This window comes from Doryrhamphus excisus, chromosome 12, assembly GCF_030265055.1.
Source record: "Doryrhamphus excisus isolate RoL2022-K1 chromosome 12, RoL_Dexc_1.0, whole genome shotgun sequence".
In the NCBI taxonomy this organism is placed as follows: Eukaryota; Metazoa; Chordata; class Actinopteri; order Syngnathiformes; family Syngnathidae; genus Doryrhamphus; species Doryrhamphus excisus.
Genome location: NC_080477.1, coordinates 5,273,231 through 5,294,060, shown reverse-complemented (window position 1 = coordinate 5,294,060; position 20,830 = coordinate 5,273,231). Strand labels below are relative to the sequence as shown.

The 20,830-nt window shown below is 42.1% G+C and overlaps 1 protein-coding gene across 3 annotated transcripts in view; it reads right to left on the bottom strand.

Annotated features, from left to right (window-relative positions):
- The window catches only part of lrp4 (low density lipoprotein receptor-related protein 4), a 111,161-nt gene extending 90,539 nt beyond the window's left edge, over positions 1-20,622 (bottom strand). For all 3 annotated transcript variants that reach the window (XM_058088485.1, XM_058088486.1, XM_058088487.1), the window contains exon 1: positions 20,358-20,622. In XM_058088485.1, the coding sequence (XP_057944468.1) occupies positions 20,358-20,403 (46 nt within the window). In that variant the 5' untranslated portion in view covers positions 20,404-20,622. The remainder of the gene's footprint in view (positions 1-20,357) is intronic.
- Positions 20,623-20,830: the final 208 nt, after the last annotated feature.

Genomic DNA, 20,830 nt, shown 5'->3' with positions numbered 1-20,830 from the left:
AATCAATGAACAGAAATATTAATTAATTGTGTAATGATCTTCATTGGCATATTGAGCTTAAGTGTGAATTATTCAAAATTATTCAAAAGTGGTTTTCTGTTTATTAATGGGGGCCTATTATGTTAATTTTTCATTTCAGCCCTTTGTATTGAATTATGGACTACTATTCACACCGCAGACATTGTCCCGCGTCCACCTGCTTCCGTGTTGTACTTCGCTTGACAGTATTCAACCACTGGTGTCACTGCAGCAAATTGTTGTCATGCCGTACACGTTGCTATTTCTGTGCTGTATGGAATGAAGCGGTCTCACTCTGTACCACTGCATAACTATAGATCTGATAAAAAAAAAGTCATGCCAATAAATATACATACATATGATATGTGAGTTCTGATCGGAAGATAACATCCAATTCCCATCAAGTCTGTAACCATGTGATCGAGCCTGATTTTCAATTATGTGATTGAATCGGGACATCCCTACTCATGAGACAAACATTGCATCAGCTAACACAAAGCTAGCACGTTGATAACCTGCACCTTTTAATGGTACATGTATAATTGCCCCTGCTAAAATTCACTGGACGGCTTCATTTATACTTACCCAGTAGTGAAGATATATTGTCCACATTTTCACAACTACAGTACCCATCATTGTTTTGTCTCATCTTTGTTTTGATATAAAGATAATCCTTGCAGACCTTGTAAATGCAGAGGAAATACACAAATTTTGCAAAAACTCCAAAATGAAAATACCCAACCTTTCAGTGCAGAAAGTCCAAATATTGAAGCCCCAGCATTGGGGTGTTTGCAAAGATTATCAGCGTTCTGGGAGGAGCGGCATTATCAATAGGCCTGCCAAGTGGCATTGGGCCCCCGGCCCACGGGGCCCATCTACGGAACCAAGTGCAAAGGGACTTTAACTCTGATCTTATGTGTGAGCACACAAAGGGCAGCACAAGGGGGCTTTTGGTGGGGCCTGTTCTAACAGAAGGCTGATGCAGACTGGTCTTTGAGGGGGCTGTCCCGCATTGACTCTAGGGAAGAGAGCGAGGCTGACAGGTCAGTCTTAAAGCTTTAAAAAATGGGGCCGGGATCAGGGGCTTCTGCTGGAAAGGAGAGGGAGGGTGCCTCATGCCTTCTCCCTCTACTCCCACAGGACAAGCAGGGGCTTATAGACAAAAAAGCTGGGCTGTAAGAGTTGAGAAAAGCCAAGTGTGAGTGCTGGCCAGGGATAAATTACAGCCGATCGAAGACTTGTTGGGGCGCAGGGAGGCACCACCTTGCCCCTGCTGTCATACGATCTCGCATAAGTACACATCATCCATCTCTTTCTCACTTCTGTCTCCATTCCCAATAGCACAGGCATCTAAATCAAAGAACAATCGAACCCCCTCTCCTGGTCAGTCAAAAAGGGGATGATCTGGGAGATGAAGGGGCAAAGGCTCAAAGTCCAAAGGAGAGAAACACAACAGCTTCATCCAGCTGGACACTTCCTTCTTGTCACCTCAGGGAGGGGGTGCTGACCAGGGAGCACTTCTTTTAGGGGAGGGGCTATAGTATCATAAAACATCAAACCAGCAGGGTACTTTGTTGAATCGCATGTGTGTGTGTGTGTGTGTGTGTGTGTGTGTGTGTGTGTGTGTGTGTGTGTGTGCATATATAAATGTCATTTTGTGATCAGTTTATGCAGGAGGGGGTTGGCTAAAGTCAGTTGTTGCAGCGTTTGAGCCAAAGCGCAGATCTGCCACGGCTGCCACTGTTGCTTAGCAATGAAGCAAACAGATGGACAGAAAGTGATGAAAGAAATGAGAAAGAACACAAGGATGAGAGGTTGGTAGAAAAGGCAAAAACCTGAAAAGATCAATTTAAAAAAAAAGTTTTCTTATCTATGTGTGGCAATACACCCACAAAGGTTCATCAAAAACTGATACTCATCTGGTTACCCAGCTTGCTGGTCTCTGAACCCAAGTGTGACCCTCTCATCCCATGTCCACTGACCTAGAAGTTAAGTCCATTCGGGGCAGCAATTTCCTCACTCTATAAAGAAGACAGCGTAACTGAAGAAGGCTGAGGGTGAAAATAAAGGGGCAGAATTATTAACTACCAACACAATGATCACAACTGTGTCCAAGTCCAGCCCAGTGATTTGGAAAGGTCAAACCCTCTAGGGTTGAGAGCCCCAAAGCAAGTGACATATCCAGACTTAAATTCTCAGGGAGGAAGGAGCAGACAAGATTTCCCTGCTATGAAGGCAATATGAAACTATATGAAAGAATGGACACAGAGTAATCAGACGTGCTTTTGGGAATTAGAATCATTACATGTTACTGTATGTGATGATACACTATTTTGGTATGATAATTGTTTCCATAGATGTCATGACTCGACTCCTTCCAGGAGCTCGGTGGCGGTGGCAATGAGGGGCAGGGGATACCGGTTCTTAATGGTAATGTTGTGAAGACCTCTGTAGTCAATGCATGGCCGAAGGCACTTGTACTTTTTATCTACAACAAAGAAACCAGTTCCAGCAAGAGACAAGGAAGGCTGCGAGCAACTCCTGAATGTACTGATCCATCGTATGACGCTCAGGAGGTGATAAGGGAAAGAGTCTTCCCCGTGGGGGTGTGGTTCCTGTCAGTAGCAAAGTCGTGGACACGATGGGGGGGCGGTCAGGGACTTGGCTTTAGCTTTACTGAACACTGCTGCTAAATCGTGGTAACAATCTGGAACCGATGCTTGGTCGACATCCCCTTGTTGTTCAGTTTTGGGGATCACCAAACAGGTGTCCTGACAACCAGGCCCCCCTTGACCACACCTGCCTTCACTTTGGTGATGTTATCCAGGTAGCCACTCCTTTGTGTGGTGGAATCTGCTTTCTTCCGTGATGTGACACTGCCCCTGACATAGCTGGAAAAGGGAGCAAGCTGCTTCTCTGCCGGACGGCTGGCATTGGAACACTTGCCTAATTGTTGCCTTGGAGAACGCTACATAGGACTCGCACGCAGCGGATTGACGGCTCCATTCCGCGGTAGCCCACTCTCCTACTCTGCGTCTAATTTTGCGATAACATTATTGCGATATTTTTTCTTACCAATAAAAATATAATATGCATGAACCATATTTTTAAAAATCTATCTAAAAACACAAAACAAGCAATTAAGCTTACAACTCAATTACTTTCAAATGTAAAAGAACAAATATTTACATTTATGTTGACCTTTAACATATTGTCTAAAATTGCTTATTATTGCCAATATTTTGCAAACTAAAAATGACTCAAGCAAATGCTGCATTTACTTGCATTATAACACATGAATATGTTCATGCGTATTTTTCATGCAAACTGGAAACAGTTTGATGCAAAAGCTTTGACAAAACCTTAACATCTACATTCAGTTTTTGTGCCTGGAAAAATACAATCTTTAAACTTGAAGTACAGTCGGCAAGCATTTTGAAGCAGGAGCTTTGCCCATGCATTTTTAAACTTCTTACTCACCAAATTGTACACAATCATAGAAAAATTATTTGGCCAGCCTTGTTCCTTCAGTTTATTGATCCATTTTAATATCTGGTACAACCAAAGGTACATTTCTTTGGACACATATGATTATAATAAAAATAGCTTATAAGAGTTTAATTTAAGAGGTGATATCTAGCAACTTCCATGACATTCTTACATCGATAGCTATAGCATTATACTGGCAAAAAATGAAAGTTTGATGAGCTAATTTTGTTGTTGCCACAGCCTTACATAAGTTAACATTTACTCAGTAAAATCCATATAGGACTCACTGGTTGCACTGGACTACAAGTCGGTGGTGCTAGCATAAAAATCCACTTCACCAGGTTCTGCCACAAGTGTTTTACATCTCAGCAATGGCGACTTAGGAGAAATATGTTCGAGATGGTGCCCGACATCGTCGGTAAATTCCTTTACCATTTCCCAAAAGCCCTCTTTCCATACAGCATGAACGGAGCATTTACATTTGGCTATACATCGGGTAATGGCTGTAGTTAAAGCTTTGTGTCGCTTTGAAGTTTTCTCATAAGGAGTGCCAGAAGCAAAACTTTCATTAATGCTCGTTTAAGAATTTGCCTTATCTTAAGGTTACTCCCGTAGTAGCACCGGATTGGCCAAAGTGTGCATGGAAGAAATGTGTTTCTTATGCATTAATTACATTGAAATCACGCATCTTTTCGATATGGATACAGCAGGTGCAGATATCGCGATGATGATATTTTTTCGATATATCGTGCAGGCCTAACAACTGTGGAGATGTGTCGGCCAGGAAAGCGGAAGCCAGGGCTGGTGGAGGGAGCATAGCCGTAGCCGTGAGTTGAGCGGCGGGCTGAAAAGCCAATAGCAAGGAATTAAGTTGGGAACTGAAAATCCCGGCCATTGTGTCCTGCTGCTCCAACAGGGGTTGTAGCGCCGTACCCACAGCAGTGAGCTGTTCCTCTTGTAGGCTCTGGCACTTCCGGAGTGTCTGTCGAACGACTCCAACTCCGCTGGGCCCATGATGGCAAGTTTGTTCTGTTGTGACAAGGTATCCAAATATTTCCAAACACAGCAGGCAAAAGAAGGGGTCGAAAATCAAACAAAAAACAGGTCAAAAACCAGTCGAGGCAATAAGGAGTGCTTGGACATGACATGGGAGTACAAGGTACTTGCAACTAAAAGGAGGAACAAGAAGGTATAAATAGGGAGCAAGTAATCAGAGTAGACAAGGAACACCTGTGCAGAATCAGGCAGGAGGCGGGGGCTCCCCAGTGAGGGGTTGGCCACAGGTGTGATAGGAGGCTGGCAGAACAAAAACAAACAAAGAACAAATTTGTGCCCCTTTATAGTCATTGAACAGTAGATCTTTGACAGTTAAAACCTTCATCAGCAATGCAGTCTATGTGACTTTTATAATATAAATGGAGGAAAATTATAAACAAAATTAATCACAGGGGCTAGTACAATCAGGCCTGGTTGAGTTCATGTCACCGATGCCATGAATGGGTTTATTCTCACCCAGAATTATGAATCAATTCTAGGACAAAGGCATCACACAGAGGGGCCATCTCTATGACAGTACAGTGAATGAGTTACAATTCAGTTTCTTGTGTAGCCCACACAGCGAGAACATGCAGAGCCAAATGTGGGATGAGTATATTTAGCATCCTTTGCTTTTGATGTGCTCCACCCCCTCCTTCCTGAATTTCTTTCTCACTCACAGAGCAATGAAAACATCAGTGAATATCTTCAACTACTGTTTCTCAATAGCAACACAAATTCTATCCAACTCTAACAAGAAATTCAATGTAGAAAGTGAAGAGTAAATGTTGGTTTCTATAGTAATTGCTGATTATTCAACAATTCAAAAGTCAGTAAATATCTGGAACTCTTATGACTGAAATGGGTGGGGACCCTAATGTGTGGTAGCGCACGTATTTGGTGGAACTAAACACATTAGAATGTATAATCATGAGTGTGTGATGATTTAGTTGTTGTGTGCGTTGCTGCAGTGAATAGTGGCTTTGTTGCAAGATATCAAGCCTTGAGATGCCTGATCCCGTACACAAGGTCAGCACTCCCCTGAACATTGTTTTAATTCCTAATTTCTTCACCCCATGGGAATCATCATTGGACATGCAAGGGTGAGTGTCGTGCTGGGGCCATTAGTTTAAAAAAAGACTTGAAGTATTTTTTCTTTTGATTTGCCAGTGGGAAACTTTCAACCTGTTTTTCCTCAATGACTGGACAATTTCCGTTAAAAGTTATTATGCATGTCTAAAGCTTCTGGGTACAAGGCTACGCATGTTAACCGTGGTCATTTTACAAGTTCCAAATAAATGTAAGTTTATGTAAATGTCAGCAGTCAAGAGTAAAAAGTAACAAACTGCAATGACTGCAAGGAAAAGATTCACACCATGTGTGCTGTAGAAGATGGAAGACTAGGGTATCTTCCTGAACATCTCTGGCTGAGAAAAAGGAAGGTCAATGGCAGTTCAAGGGTAAGGGGATCATTTGTTTGCATTCCATGTTGCTTTAATGCTGCTTAAGAGGTCACTGTTTGAGAGTTCTGGGGGCACACCAGCTTCTGGTCCTCCCCATAAGGGCAAAAGGTCATCTGATGCAGAAGGACGGAGTTACGGTGTCGAGGGTGCCTGAAAGTGGACGAGCACACCACCCCATATACTCTATGTAGTACTATTCCATGGTACTGGAATAGTGACAAGCGTCGGGGTCCCCTTGTTTTGACTTGACTATTTTAAGAACAATGTATAAGTGTGTAACTCGTGAGGCAATACAATGCAAAGACTGGGTCCACAAGAATGAAATGAGACACAGTGAGTCACATGAGCCACATTCCACAGATGGCCCCTGGGCCACACTTTGGCCACCCCTCCATTTTCGCCAGGAAGGTGAGGTGTTGCCATGCGGCAAAGAAATGTGTCCAAGTGTGTCCTTGTTGGCGCTGTTGTTGTGAAGAGGTTGGGTTGCATTGTGGAAGGGTTTATTTAGCTTTCAGACAGACATTGCACAGCAGGAGGAAGGTGTGGCGCAAATACACGGACTTGGTCACAGTCTCCTAGGCCTCCTTCAATATGAGCCGAGAGTAGGGAAGGGAACGTGCCAACACTAAATCCAATTATAACACAGGCTAGCAACACTCAGCCTGATGACAATGTCTACCTGAGCCTCTTGGGTGACATAAAGCTGAGGGTGCCAGCTTTAACCATGGCAGCAGAGAGGAAGAAAGTGAATGTGTGTGTGCGGTGGCAAGCAGCCAGAGACACAAAAGCGAGTGGGGCACTACGGACAGCAGTTAAACCTTTTTATTTCAGACGGCTGCTGCAACAGCAGACCACAACTTGACTGCGCCTTGCACCTGTCTAATATACAAGCGCACAATCGCAACATGAAAACACAGCAGAGACAAATGTGTTTAATGTGGATGATGCATTGCAAGCCTCTGCACCTGTCAAGGGTTTGGGTGACAGTAAAATTCTAGCAGGGAAGTATCCACGTTCTCTATTTCTCTCCCAGATTGACTCAGATTCTGACACAGCCTTCTAGAAAGTAGCTAACTAACTAACTTAGACCATATACTGTACTGGTACTTTCTTTAGCCCCTTCCTCCACTGTTCCTGTTGCTGCATCATATACGCTTAAATGAGGCAGCATTCTAAAAAGATCACTAACTAAGTTAAAAAGGAACAATACCAAACTGTGTATTGACCATGTATCTTTAATGGACAGTAGGGACAACGCTTACCAGAAGCAACGTAGTGTCCTTATAGAGACTGTTTACTGCTCTCTCAAGTGAGCAGGGCCACACGCAACGTCAGACATAAGCAACGTTTCCTTCTTTCTGCCAAGGTTACGTCAATTCACCGCCATCTCAAGTTGCCTATAGTACAAGAGGTAATCAGAAAGGCCACTGCCTCTCATTTTCAGGAGGCATGTGTGTCCACTAGCTGCAGTTCTATGAATAGTGTGTACAGGAAAGTGGCTTGATCAGTTTTTCTAGGTCAAGACAAACTGTTCTCTACATCAGGGGTCTCAACCTCGATTTACCTAGGGGACCACTGCACTCAAAAAAATCAACATGGGTGTCTGCTTTATCACAAAAGTGTAACATGTAGTTTCTGCTATATTTATTCGTGTTTAGTGGTTAGACATTTTTCAATCATGTAGTTTTAACATGACAAGCAAAATCCTTAAAACTACTTGATCACTTTATGTCAGCACAACCTAATGGGTTCAGATTGGAATACCATTTGCAATACCTCTCCAGAGCAGTAGGTGGCAGTAATACATTCATTCATTCATTCATTCATTTTCTACCGCTTTTTCATCACGAGGGTCGCGGGGAGTGCTGGAGCCTATCCCAGCTGTCTTCGGGCGAGAGGCGGGGTACACCCTGGACTGGTCGCCAGCCAATCACAGGGCACATATAGACAAACAACCATTCACACTCACATTCATACCTATGGACAATTTGGAGTCGCCAATTAACCTAGCATGTTTTTGGAATGTGGGAGGAAACCGGAGTACCCCGCATGCACGGTGAGAACATGCAAATTCCACACAGAGATGGCCGAGGGTGGACTCAAACCCTGGTCCTCCTAGCTGTGAGGTCTACGCGCTAACCACTCGACCACCGTGCCGCCTGCAGTAATACATGACAGGCCCTATTCATCAGCTAAGGTAGCTCTGGTGGAGAAGCGCCATAGCAGAGAGTCGGGGGCGCTAGCCTATACTGCCTCACGCCAATCTTCTTGCATCCATCAAAAGTTAAACCATCCCTGGTGGAGAAAATTGTCCATTGGTAAGTTCACTTTGGATTTAAACATTGTAATGGTAACACCAATACTTAATACAGACACGTTCACTCAACATATTTGCAATTAGTTGGTTCAACAAAATTGTATCTCATTAAATGACAGCATTTTAATTAAATGGAAATTATTTCCATAATTTTATTACGTTCACCCAGCAAATTATTTCTTTGAGTGTGGGGGGTAGAGTCTGGGTAAGGTATTTTTACTTTAGCCATCAAAGTGTCAAAATGTCAGAAACATTCCCTTTACCAATCAAACTACACCAGTTCAGGATTTGGAAGGTCAAGACTGGGAGGAAACCCCAACTAACCATACACATGTCAGCCCTTCACACTGATTGACATTTTAAAAAAAGAAGCACCGAACACAGCACATATATTCATAATCTGTTTTTTTAGTATTTGAAAATTAAACATCTAGAGTGGAATTACTCCATCAAGTCCATTCTCAAACGAAAGGAACATTTCTCACAGATGAATCTCAGATATCAGCATGAGAACTGCCGATCCTGCATTCACTTGCCTCACAGGGGAAATATTCTTTAGACTGCTTTGCCATGCTCGTGACTAGAAGAGTACTGTAGATCATCCTCAGAGTTCGAACATGTCAAAATGAAAGATTGCCTGGATAAAGTGAATGCACAGCTAAGTGAGAGTCTTTGAGTTCCAAACAGAAGGTATACTGACCTCAAACAGCATACTGTATATGGCAGTTTTATGTTCAGGATCACATCCAATCACACCCCGATATGCATACTTTTCTACTATTCAGGTACTCTATCAATTCAGGAACAGCACAGAGCCACTATGCTGATACTGACTCTCTGACAGTCTTACGGTTTCATTATTCAAACATAAAAAACATCAATGGAGTTCTTCCATTGTAAGCTAAATGAAAATGAAGACCATGAGACTACTAAACATGGATGTGTTTTTCTTTTGGGGGCCAAAACAACACCTAAGGCAGCTGTGATTAGCAACCTCTGAGATTTTGTTGAAGGCCTCCCAGTTTAATTTATTCAAATTAAGATGACTCCGCTGGTTCTGTTGGAGCCATCTTTGGTTACACTGTTATGTTTAGCTTATGTTTAAGTTTCTGTTGGCGCAGTCATGTAATTTTTCATTCAGAGTGCTTATATCGACCACCTATCTGTCAATTTCCATATAAATAAAATCACATGATCGGCACATGTATATGACAAATGTCTTTCTACACTGATCACAAAAGCCGACCCACTGTGGCTAGTATTATTGCAGCCTGCAGCGATCCATGCATGCAGTGTCGTGTCTTACCATAACTAAAGCGTTGGGTAGTGTCCTCTTCCCACTTTACTTCACATTGCACAAGCGTGCCAAATCAAAACAATCATGTCTGCCATGTGGAACTTAACTGCCACCACCCGCCACGTACACGGTACTATTAAGAAGCTCTAATTTAATATTGCATTTGAAGAACAAACGCTTACAATGCGATATTCAGTCAAACGGCAGCTAACGCAGCCATGTATGTGCGTGACAGTGAGAAGGCTAAGCAAATAACCTCGGACGAGATGATCAGCCTTTCTCAGTGTGCGCTCTCACTTACCTGGAGTGGGTACCTTCATATTATGGAGCCTGATGGCTAATTTTGTTCCAAGAGCACATTTATGTACAGGGCCAGCTTGATTCTTCTATCAAGATGTTTGAAGACTGTGTGAAACACATTTGAAGATTAACCTAAAATACTATTTAGTGTGAGCTGTCCCTCAAAAATAATATGCCTTTTGATTGGTACAGTACATTGTAAGACAATTCATGAGAATGTGAAGAGGACTGGTTGATCATTGCTAAGAAAGTACAAAAACACAGATTTCTTCATTTCGCCAGGACTACAATTTGGTCTTGGCAGAGCATTTTTGGCAACAGTCAGCACAACCAATCTTGTGTCCTTATGCACAGCTGACCTCAGTTGTGTCCAGAAGGTGCTATTATGAAATAGAGAAGGAGTTTCAGAATCGTACATGACTTGCTGTGTAGACCAACTCTTTAATCAGTCATAGTAATTGCTGGAACGAACTCTGAATCACAGACAAACGTCTTTCTGGTCTTCAACTATGGTAAATACCAAAGGGGGAGGCAACAAAAGCAAAGGGACAAGCACTTGGAGCGGCCAAGTGTGACAGAGCAATGAAGGGGTTGCAAACTGGTGAAATTTTGGCACATAAGAGGAGGAGGACAAAGGGGAAAATAGGGTACTGTTGGCAGAGGACATGATGATACGCATGCCTCCCCAGTAGCAGAGTTGAGTGCTTTGAAGAGTCCAAGACTCTCCTGTGACTACTAAGATCTTTCAAAGAGGAACAGCTACACAGCCACAACTTTTAAGCCTCCTCCTCTGAGGCCCCTCCAATATACGGGGCTTCCAACCGCTTGTGCAAGAGTAGACTAATTGGATGTTGCGGTGATACAAGGAGGGGGTTTGGGAGGCAGCAGCACAGGAGCAAAGTAGGGGGAAAGCGGCAAGGAGGGGTGCTTGATTTAAGAGGCCATTGTTTTAGCAAGTACGTTCTTCCTCCCTTTCGTTTCTCCTTGTGGCCTCCCCTTCAGATGCCCACACTCCTAAGAGTCAAAAGGTGGTGTTTAGCCTGTGTGAACAGCAAGGGGCTGGGCTTGTTTTGACACTTTGTCCTCCTTAGCTTCTGTAAAAAAGCCCCACTTCTAAGGGCCACTCGAGTTCATTAGGGACTGCAGCTCTTTCACTTGTGTCCCCATTCCAGTTCCAGGCTTCAATGGGGCCTCCAGAGCCCTTCACTGTTTGTTTAATGAAGTCCTCCACCACCTTCACAACAAGCACCTCTATTTGCCTCATCACAGGCTTGGCTGAACTATTTGCATCAGGGAAACAACCGAACAAGAACACACTAATATACACCTAAACAAAAACAGCATGCCCATCACCTGCTAGCTGTGAGATAACCACGTTCTTCCGTATCAAGCGTTGTTTTTGTGTATGCGCGGTGTTGTCTGTTTGTTGTGTCCAAGTCTCAGGTTTCGGCTCTCATACATTTTGATGACATCACTCCACACCAGTATCGAGGGAACAAAAGTGAAAGATGTCACTTTAGAAGGGCAAAGGCATTTTGAGAACATTCTCACCCTGAGGATGTTTCAGCTGCTTCTGTGCGAGCGCATGTCTCAATGTGCACATGAAATACCTCTAGGAAAGTGAAATGACCGATACCCCAATTATACTGGCTTGCCACTGACTTTCCTCTGGCATCTAAACTAATTTAAGCCATAATGAAGTACAGTCTCAGTGGTCCCCAGACTAAATCTTAGAACCAATGCCATAAGGTGGTACAGGCGGTCCTCAGTTTACGCTATTTCGTGGTTAAGATGGACTCCACTAAATTGTCTGTTTGTTTGTCTGTTTTTTTGTTGCAAGAGATTTTGCAAATCTAAAATCTTTTGTATTGCAGTAGTAAGTAGTAAATTATGTAGAACTATTTTTAGATATAAAATGTAATACATTCAATAACATGCATAATTGAAATGAATGTTCTGTGAAAATAATGCATGACTTTAAAATGACTGTATAGCTATTAAAAGACAAATCGGATTTATGGACAGACCCTTGTGTTTTATTGAACACGTTTCTGATTACCCAAATGGCTCAGCATTCCTTTCAACAGCTAGAAAGTCACCAGATACTTAGCAGGTGCTTCCCTACAGTTGTCTCAGAAAGGAATGGGAAGGAAAAGTGACACTACAATGCCACATGTTCATACTGTAAGCAGCAGCATGTTTTTTTTTTTTTAATCAAATGCCATCTTGCCTACTTTTTTAAATGCATCACATTTAAAAAGTCTTTGTTTCGTTTGTGCATTAAAAAATGCAGAATTTATACTGTTAAAATAGGAAGTGTGCATGTAAAACCATGCCTCCTAGTGCCATTTATAGATGACTTTCCACTGCATGGCTTAGAGCGTGAACTCCAAGGGTTTCTATCAGTCAAAATCATATCACACTCAGGTCTAATCTGAGGCTTGAAATGGAAGTGTGACTTCCGGAACATATGCTCAAACACGCTGTATGTGCATGCTGGCATTGAGGGCAATGGGAAGCCTTCATGCAAGGGCTCTTGGAAGTGGTCACACAGCTGCGGGCCCCCCATCTCTTAGACCCCTACTGCTGAACAGGAAAAGTAGTCTAAATAGTTGAAGGTGGTGACCATGTGTGAGAAGGACGATTTAGAGTGGTAAGCAAAAAAATATGGAGAAATACTAAATACTAACCCCTGCTAGCTCCCATTCACATATTGTGTGAGGAGATTCAGCCAACTTTCGCCAGCGTTTATCGCCAGGACTGATGGTTCAGTATTTGTAATAATTTTGTGCCACGATTGAGCGGTCTGCCGAGTAAATACTTCCACACACAGCCTTTTTTGCCAAAATGTGAATAAAGGTGAAATTAAGCATGCTGCCCAATTTCCTTAACTTTGGGTGATTGGTCGATCCTTACATAAGAAACCACTTATCCACCAATTCCGTTTGATTTTCAGTAAATGAAGCATTGATTAGAATGACCTCATTTGGGAATATACGAGAGGTGGGTACAAACAAACATACAATTTGGTTCAAATTAGTATTCAGGACTGTCCTCTGCTGAGTAACATTCCAGCTAGTTGGAATACTTTCAAAAGATGCAAGGATGCTTAAACTGAGGGCAATTAACAACAAACGTATGCCTGTTTTTATTAGGCAATATAGAGGTGTTGTGAATGAGGCCATGTCCAGTTGGTAAAGAAGCCCGTCTGTCTCTGTGTTTATTTATATGTGCACTCTCACCCAATCCATTTTTGTCTACTGTGAGGGAGAAGGACAAAGCAAACTTAGCTAGCATCACGTATTTATGTTGGAATTTTGGCTTCTTTAAAAATAATACAGCTTACCTTACCTATTGTCTGTAAATCCCATCAATAGACCAAAGCCAGTAGACAACTGGCCTCGTGTGGCTCTGAGTGACATACCCTCTCTGTGCCACAGCCCCATTTGTTCTGAGGGGAAATGTAAATATATCCATTACAAAAAGAGAGAACTAATAAGCTCAAACAGCTGGCCAGCACACAACAGGACAACTTTGCACACTTCGTGTGGACTATTTTGAGCCTCAAACACATTTGTTGAGCATTTCCAGCAACAGCAACAGTCTGTGGTATTTTCTCACACTAAATGACCCATGTTGCTCTATCAAGCTGCTCTGGGATCAAACATAAGAATATCTGTAAGTTGTAGTGTTTGGAGCCAACTGTTGACAACTTTTTTTTTTAAATTTGTTGCTCATTAAATAGCTTTATAACAATAATTTAAAACAAAAACCATCTGAAAAATCTGATAACAATAAAAGATTTTTCAGTAACACAAACATTTTACCAAAAACATTCTTAAGGAATGTTGAAAATATGGCTGCTGAAAGTCACAATCACATTGACTGAAAACTACAACGGCATTGAAAAACTGTCCTCCACTTATCAGCAGAGGCTCTCATGGTGCGTTCGTGATCCTGGAGACAAACCATATAAGTGGCTTATTCATAATGCATGGCTGAACATACACCGAGGACAATGCAGTGTTTCACTTTTTTTTTTCTGAACTAGTCTTCCAAATTTTGTTCTCAAGTCCCAACAGATGTTTTTCCAACCAAGGACAAAGCTGAAGAATTAAGAATTAAGTTACAATGGATTTGTACACGTGTGTCCTTCAAAATGTCTTTGCGTCCCTGCCCCCCCTTCCCTGGTTGTGCTCAGACAGCGAGTCTCCAGCACTGCTTATCATTCTGTCCTCTACAGCAGGCCCCCGCAGAGACAGAAAAGCAGAGTTTATTACAGCCTGTAATAATCTGCCACCCCCTAGGAAGTCAACCACACAGTACAGGGCCAACACACCACAAATGCCCCTTTCCATAGCATAACAACACTGGCATTGGGCCGGACATATTTAAAGAACATCACCATCATTCCTGTGTTCCTTAAATATGTCTTTAAATATGATTGAGTTACACTCTCCAAACTTTTGCACCAACATAATAGGAATGTAAGAATTCGGAAAATTCACGATTCCTTTTGAGTCCCTACTGGAGCATCATAGCGCAATAGTTTATTTGTTTTTATATACAAAATCATCAAAAACATTTTCATGTCCTTTTAACTTATTTTAGTGAAATTGCCAACATTTGCTTAAACTCAAAAGCATGTTTTTTCAATTAAATGTATCTGGTGCAGCTATTCCTGTCTCATTTTCTGTTGGGAATATATTGAAGAAAGAAACACATAAAACAAAAACACCCCCTTTATAAAAATAGTCATTCATTCATTCATTCATTTTCTACCACTTATCCGCACAGGGGTCACGGGCGTGCTGGAGCCTATCCCAGCTGTCTACACCAGCCAATCACAGGGCACATATAGACAAACAACCATTCACACTCACATTTACACATATGGGAAATTTGGAGTCGCCAATTAACCTAACATTTTTTTCGGAATTTGGGAAGAAGCCGGAGTCCCCGAAGAAAACCCACGCATGCACGGGGAGAACATGCAAACTCCATACAGAGATGCCCGAGGGTGGAATCGAAATCGGGTCCCCGAGCTGTGTGGCCTGCGCGCTAACCACTCGGCCAGCCTGCAGCCCTAAAAATAATAAAATAAATTGAACAATTCACAATTCAATTCAATATGGCAATAAAGATAACTACATTGAGGTGCCCCAACTGATCGGCTACCAATCAGCCGATCAATCCCGAAAACCGATCACCTGTTGCTGGTACTATTGCAGTCTACAGGCTGTGGAGACCCCTATATGCAGTGTCCTGTCCCGCTGTCTTGGGGTGTGTCCCCTCCCCCTTCCCTTCACACTGCACTGGCATGCGGCTGCAAATGCAACATGTCTGCCGTGTGGAAATGATACTTGTGAGGGATGTAAATTTTGCATTCTGCAACACATGCCACAAAAAGGTATCCTGCATGGGTGACATGTTAAAAAGTTTTAATTTACTACAGCATTTGAAGAACAAACACTTGACCGAATAAGGTGTAAAAAGCTTAGCCTGTGTCCGAGCCAACGCTGGGACAACAAATAATGTTAACCTCATAATGTTTTTCTCTTTGGGCTACGTACTTGCCTTAACCGAATGCTGCACATAAGACAAGGTAATTATTGAGTTGTTGGAAATTGTGCCAGAATACATACTCATAATGTGCTATCGTTCTCATTTCATTCAAAAACAGCCAACTGACGGGCTTCAAGATGAGAAAGACATGCATGGAGTATCCTCAACATGATTGTTACTGAATGATGCCTCTGTCCATGGTTGACGACCAAAGCGTCACCACAATGATCCACACCTTTAATCCAGGTTACACTCTTCCTTCGAGGACACATTTTATAAAAGCTCAGGGAGAGAAAATATGAAAAGACTTTCAAGGAAGTGAAGACTGCAATTAACACAAACAACAAACTTGCTGACAGTCCTAATGTATGGACACATTTACAGTAATATACATAGGCGCCATAGAAAACGGATGGTATTGATTCTTCCAATGATAAGAAAATGACTTATACCGGTATAAATGAGTTGATGACGGATGTATGACATGGATGAAACACTGTGATCGTGAGAAGAAGAAACGTATTTACTCGCAGACTGCTCAGTCGTGGCATGAAATCATTATGAACACTGAACAATCCCCCCCTGACCTAAATAGGTTGAATTGGCGACAAACTCCGGCAAAAGTTGGCTGAATCTCCTCTTCCAGAGCGTGAATGGAAAACTAGCTTGTGTGGTTGTGTGTACGCGACGGGGGCTCCATAAGTGCATTTTCACCATGTTGTGTTTTACGGCTTTAATGTAAGGACTGTTTTACAATGCCCCGTGACGACGTGGAAGTTCTGAGTGAAAAGATATGAGAAGCATGTATATTTTTGAACATAGCGCATCTTAGCCGTGAATACACAATCCCCACACACACGGGACACACTTCCACCGTTTGCCCCATGTTTGCGTAAACAAAACAAGACTGTCAAGAAAAATATCATCCATTTGCAGTTGGAATTGCATGGGTGACTTAATGATAAGCACAAGTATTACGGTTTGTTGAAGATTTAGTAGCAATGTGTGCAGAGGCTGACATCCCATTAGAAAATTTAACCAGTTCGTTAATAATAAACATGTGCTTTACAATTTCAGACAAGTGTATTTCATTATAAGGCGTATGTTTGGTAGCTTTATATTTTATGTCGTCATATCATGATACATCCTAAAAATATTGTGATACATGCTAAGGTCCATATCACCCAACCCTAGTATGCAGAATGGTTGGATAAGTGGTGTTGATCCTACTGTATCAAACGCTTGTATTGTTGCGCACGTAATACATCAAATTATTTGAGCAGAAAAAATCAGTTGAGTGACACCAAAAAAGTAGCTGATTCAATTTTAATCAAAATTCTTAATTGTACCAAATGTAAAATTGCATGACATGTTCTGCTGTTACAAACCGACTTGTAACAAGAGGGTTGCCAAAGGTTGACTTGGATTTTTGCTTGCATGTTTTTAAAGCTGACATCGGTGACATATATCATCACAGTGAACATCATTGAAATTGGCCCGAGGGCCATAGCATCATGTTCTGAAATCAGAAACGGCCCCAAAAAGGTAGCCGAAAGGTCTTCTGCAGAGGAGGTCGACCTACTAGCGGGAGTGAGCTTTGTGATTTATAGGAAAGTGAAGGAACATGAGCAGATGAATGTGTACGGGGGGTGCATATGAGAATATTATGGGTAAATTAAGCAATCACAGGTTACCTCCATTGCTGGGACAAACAAAACACAGTGGGGGTATCAGGTGGCTGAGTCTGTCTCCCCTCGGGGAATGCAAAAGCCTGCCTGACACAAACCTAACCAGCAATATCAAGGAGGAGTGAACCATGCATTATACCGCAGGCTAAAATGAAAATAAATCACACACAAATATCACACGTCTATTTCACACTGTTGCACAACTTGTTCAAGGTGCCATTGCAATTATTCATTAGTAAAAAGCTGAAAGACAGAGCTCAGCCTACGAGAAAAAACGGGAAAAACACAACAAAGACAAATATAGTTGCAATGCACATCCAAGCCTGGGATTGCAGAAGGGCGGCACACTTTGTAAAATACTACACAGGGGTGTAATTTCCTACTCTTCATTTTGCACAATGTTTATTAGCTCAGTGGTGTAACATTGAAGTCTTCATAATTGCAGCACTGCAGAATTAGCTAATGAAGAATTTACCCACCTCAGGACCCTCAAGGCCCTGACGAGGTAAAACATCAACAAGAAAGTCATATGCAAATGCTGCCAGATGAAAAAGGAACAGTGATTCATAGACGTGACTGAGGGCCACATCCTCCAAAACAACCTTTTTCCTGCTTAAAGAAAATATGGCTTGCAGAGTGGAATCTGGACCAAAATCAACTTGTGGCCAGTAATAAATCTGTCTGTCTTTAAGTAGACATCAACATTGCAAGGCCATTAATGCCAACTAAATAACTGGGGCACTTAATCTGATGGGGTGTTGGAGCTATTTAGCAAAACAAAGTTATAAATTTACATTTTAAGGTTTGCTGGGTAAGCAAATCTACATCTGCAAGTTCTTTTCTTTTTTTTTAAACCACAAGTGAGACAGTTGTGGCAGTGTCTGGTCCTGATGAGAAGGCGATGTCAAGAAACTGATCAATGTGATTCGAGGACTTAGCCTGCAGAGAAGGTCGAAGCAGAACTGAAGAGCAAACATTAATCCCACCCAATGTCCTCTTTCTATCCCAAGTGACACTCGCATAATGGCAATGAAATAAACTTCCCACATACATTTACATTAAACAGCTTAAAAAGTGCATCCTTAACATTCCTTAAGAAGTCAGAATAAATGAAAACAATAAACAAAACAAATTGGATCACATAAGCAAAAACTGAAGAACATGTATCATACGACGAATAGAAGCAACATAATGACAGAACCTTAGTGGTCACCATTTTCCAGAAAATAGGGGAAAATAAATTGCCTTCGTATTCTTCCGCCACCACACTATGTACTTTCTTCCTTGTTGCTTGGCTGATTAAAAACAACCAAAATCCACCCAAGCAGAGACATTTTGGAACACTGCCTGGTTGTCAGATTGGTACTGAAGTACTGTCTTTCTTCAAATCTGTTCCCTTTTCCCAATCAAGTATCTGTCAAATCAAATTCTATGATTCAGCGCAAAGATGCCTTCAGGGGAACAGGAACACATCTTCTGGGTCAACCTGTGAGTCCAATTAACACTTGATAAGCAAAAGAGACTTTGGGGGCGGAAGCAGAGGTTGAGATGATCATCCTGTCCCAGAGTGCCTCATTAAAGTGTATACTCGACTCTCCAAAATGCCATTAGTCAAACTCTGCCAATTACTGTAAGGCCACTAGACGCATCAAGGAAGGCATTATGACCTCACATGGATTATGAGATACACAAACACACACACACGGAATTATACATTGTTAGAGCATCACCAGTAAGACAGAACTGGCTGCCTTTATGCTGTCAATAGCGGTGCACACATCACAAACTGGAATCGATAACTATATTTCAATGAAGACTCGTGACTAAGAAACAGAAAGAACATCAGGGATCAATACGCAGTACCGCTGATCAGTATTTCTAGACAACATGAATAAAGGTTACACATCTTGTACTGCTTTCATTTGACCTTTGATATCAATGCCTTTTTATCATGTCACCCGTATTTGCAACCCCAGTTTGCATCTTAACATCTTAACAAAAATATACCTCTGGAGGCGGGAAAAATTATACATTCACAATCGCTGGCATGAGATTCCCAAACAGTTAATTAAAATGCAGTACCATCCAGAAAGAGACTATTTTAAACCCACAGCATTTAAACTGCATGTCATTTGGCAAAGGAAAATACATGATAGGAGAAAATTACATTTATGTGCAACAGACGACAACAGAATCAAAGATAAACGGTCCAGCGGACTTAATTGCTTTATGACAGAACAACCCTATAATAAAGACATGCGGTAGATAAAAAGGGCACCGAGGCAGGAAACACGGATAACTACATCTGAAGGGATGACGAACGCAACAAAACAGAGAATGTGGATCATCCGAGGGACCTTTAATTTTCAACCGGATATCGGATCTATCTGGTTGACATTTTGAAGACTGTCTTCTGGTGACATTTAGCAACAGAAACAATCACAGCAACCTCTCTTTGAAGTCCAAGTACCCAATTACAGACGTGATTTTTGCCTTCCTGCTTGCTATATTTTTAAGGTCATGTCAGAGGTCACGGCATGAGTGTGTGCGCATTCATGTGTCAATGCATGATGCTAAGCCTGTTGTGTGCGCTTAGAAATAGCTTCAGAAGGGTCCATGCATTCCAGCGGCTGTTCTGACATGTTGTAAATACAAGGTGTTAGGGAAAACATAGGAAGGGGGTGCTGGAAATCACTATTACAAGAGCGGCTGAGGGAGGGGGGCAGGATGTAGATTACCGTGGATGAACAAGCCAGTTCACCTGCAATCAGGAGAAACCTTTTTTTTCTGTATATGGCTGTATTCTCAACAGTACTTTCACTTTCAGATAACTATGTTAAATCCCATTTCAAAACAATAATTAATTAGGATTCAGTGTTATATTCCCACATCAACTAGTCAGTGCAGTACTCATACAAAAGTATTTTAAAAACAAAATAACAGCACATCATTACACTTCCTATTTTTACGAAAGAAACATATACTCGTACAAACTAAAATCATTAGGTCCAAAATAAAAATTAGCGCAAAAGGTGAGCGCTGGGGTCATCTCTTTAACTCCAACATGCTGTTTAAGCATACTGCATGACAGACTAATATTGGCGCAACAAAAATTCCTAACCCTGTCAAAGAAACGTTCGCAAACACATTCATTTTTGCAGCACTTAACACAAGCATTTTCCTACCTGCACTCAGGCTGAGCAGCAAACTTATCAGCACACCCCACAGCATCTTGAACCCCGCTTGGCTCGCTCTTCTCCGGGCTTCCCCTTGCGCCTCTTCTCTCTTCAATATCAGCGGGCTGGTAGTACAAGAAGACGCTCCGGCATGCAAGTTAATCTAAAACCATGACTGATTTCTGTCGCCCCTTTTTCCTCACCCACCCTCCGCCGCCTCCCCCAAAAAGACAGGATTAAAGCGGGATTAAAAAGTTAACTTCGAAGCGGTTATCTGAGCTACGGTCTCCAGCATGTTGTGGTCCACTCGCGTTCGCTGGAGTTAGCAAAAGGCGCTGTGGACTGTACCAAAAGCAAGCCGAGGGGACGCTGCAAGAGATTTTCGCTTTCTATTAAGGTTCGACCTCTCGAATACTTCTAATTCAGACAAACGTTTACACACTCTCGTAAATACAATAGAACTGAATAGAAAATGCTCTTGT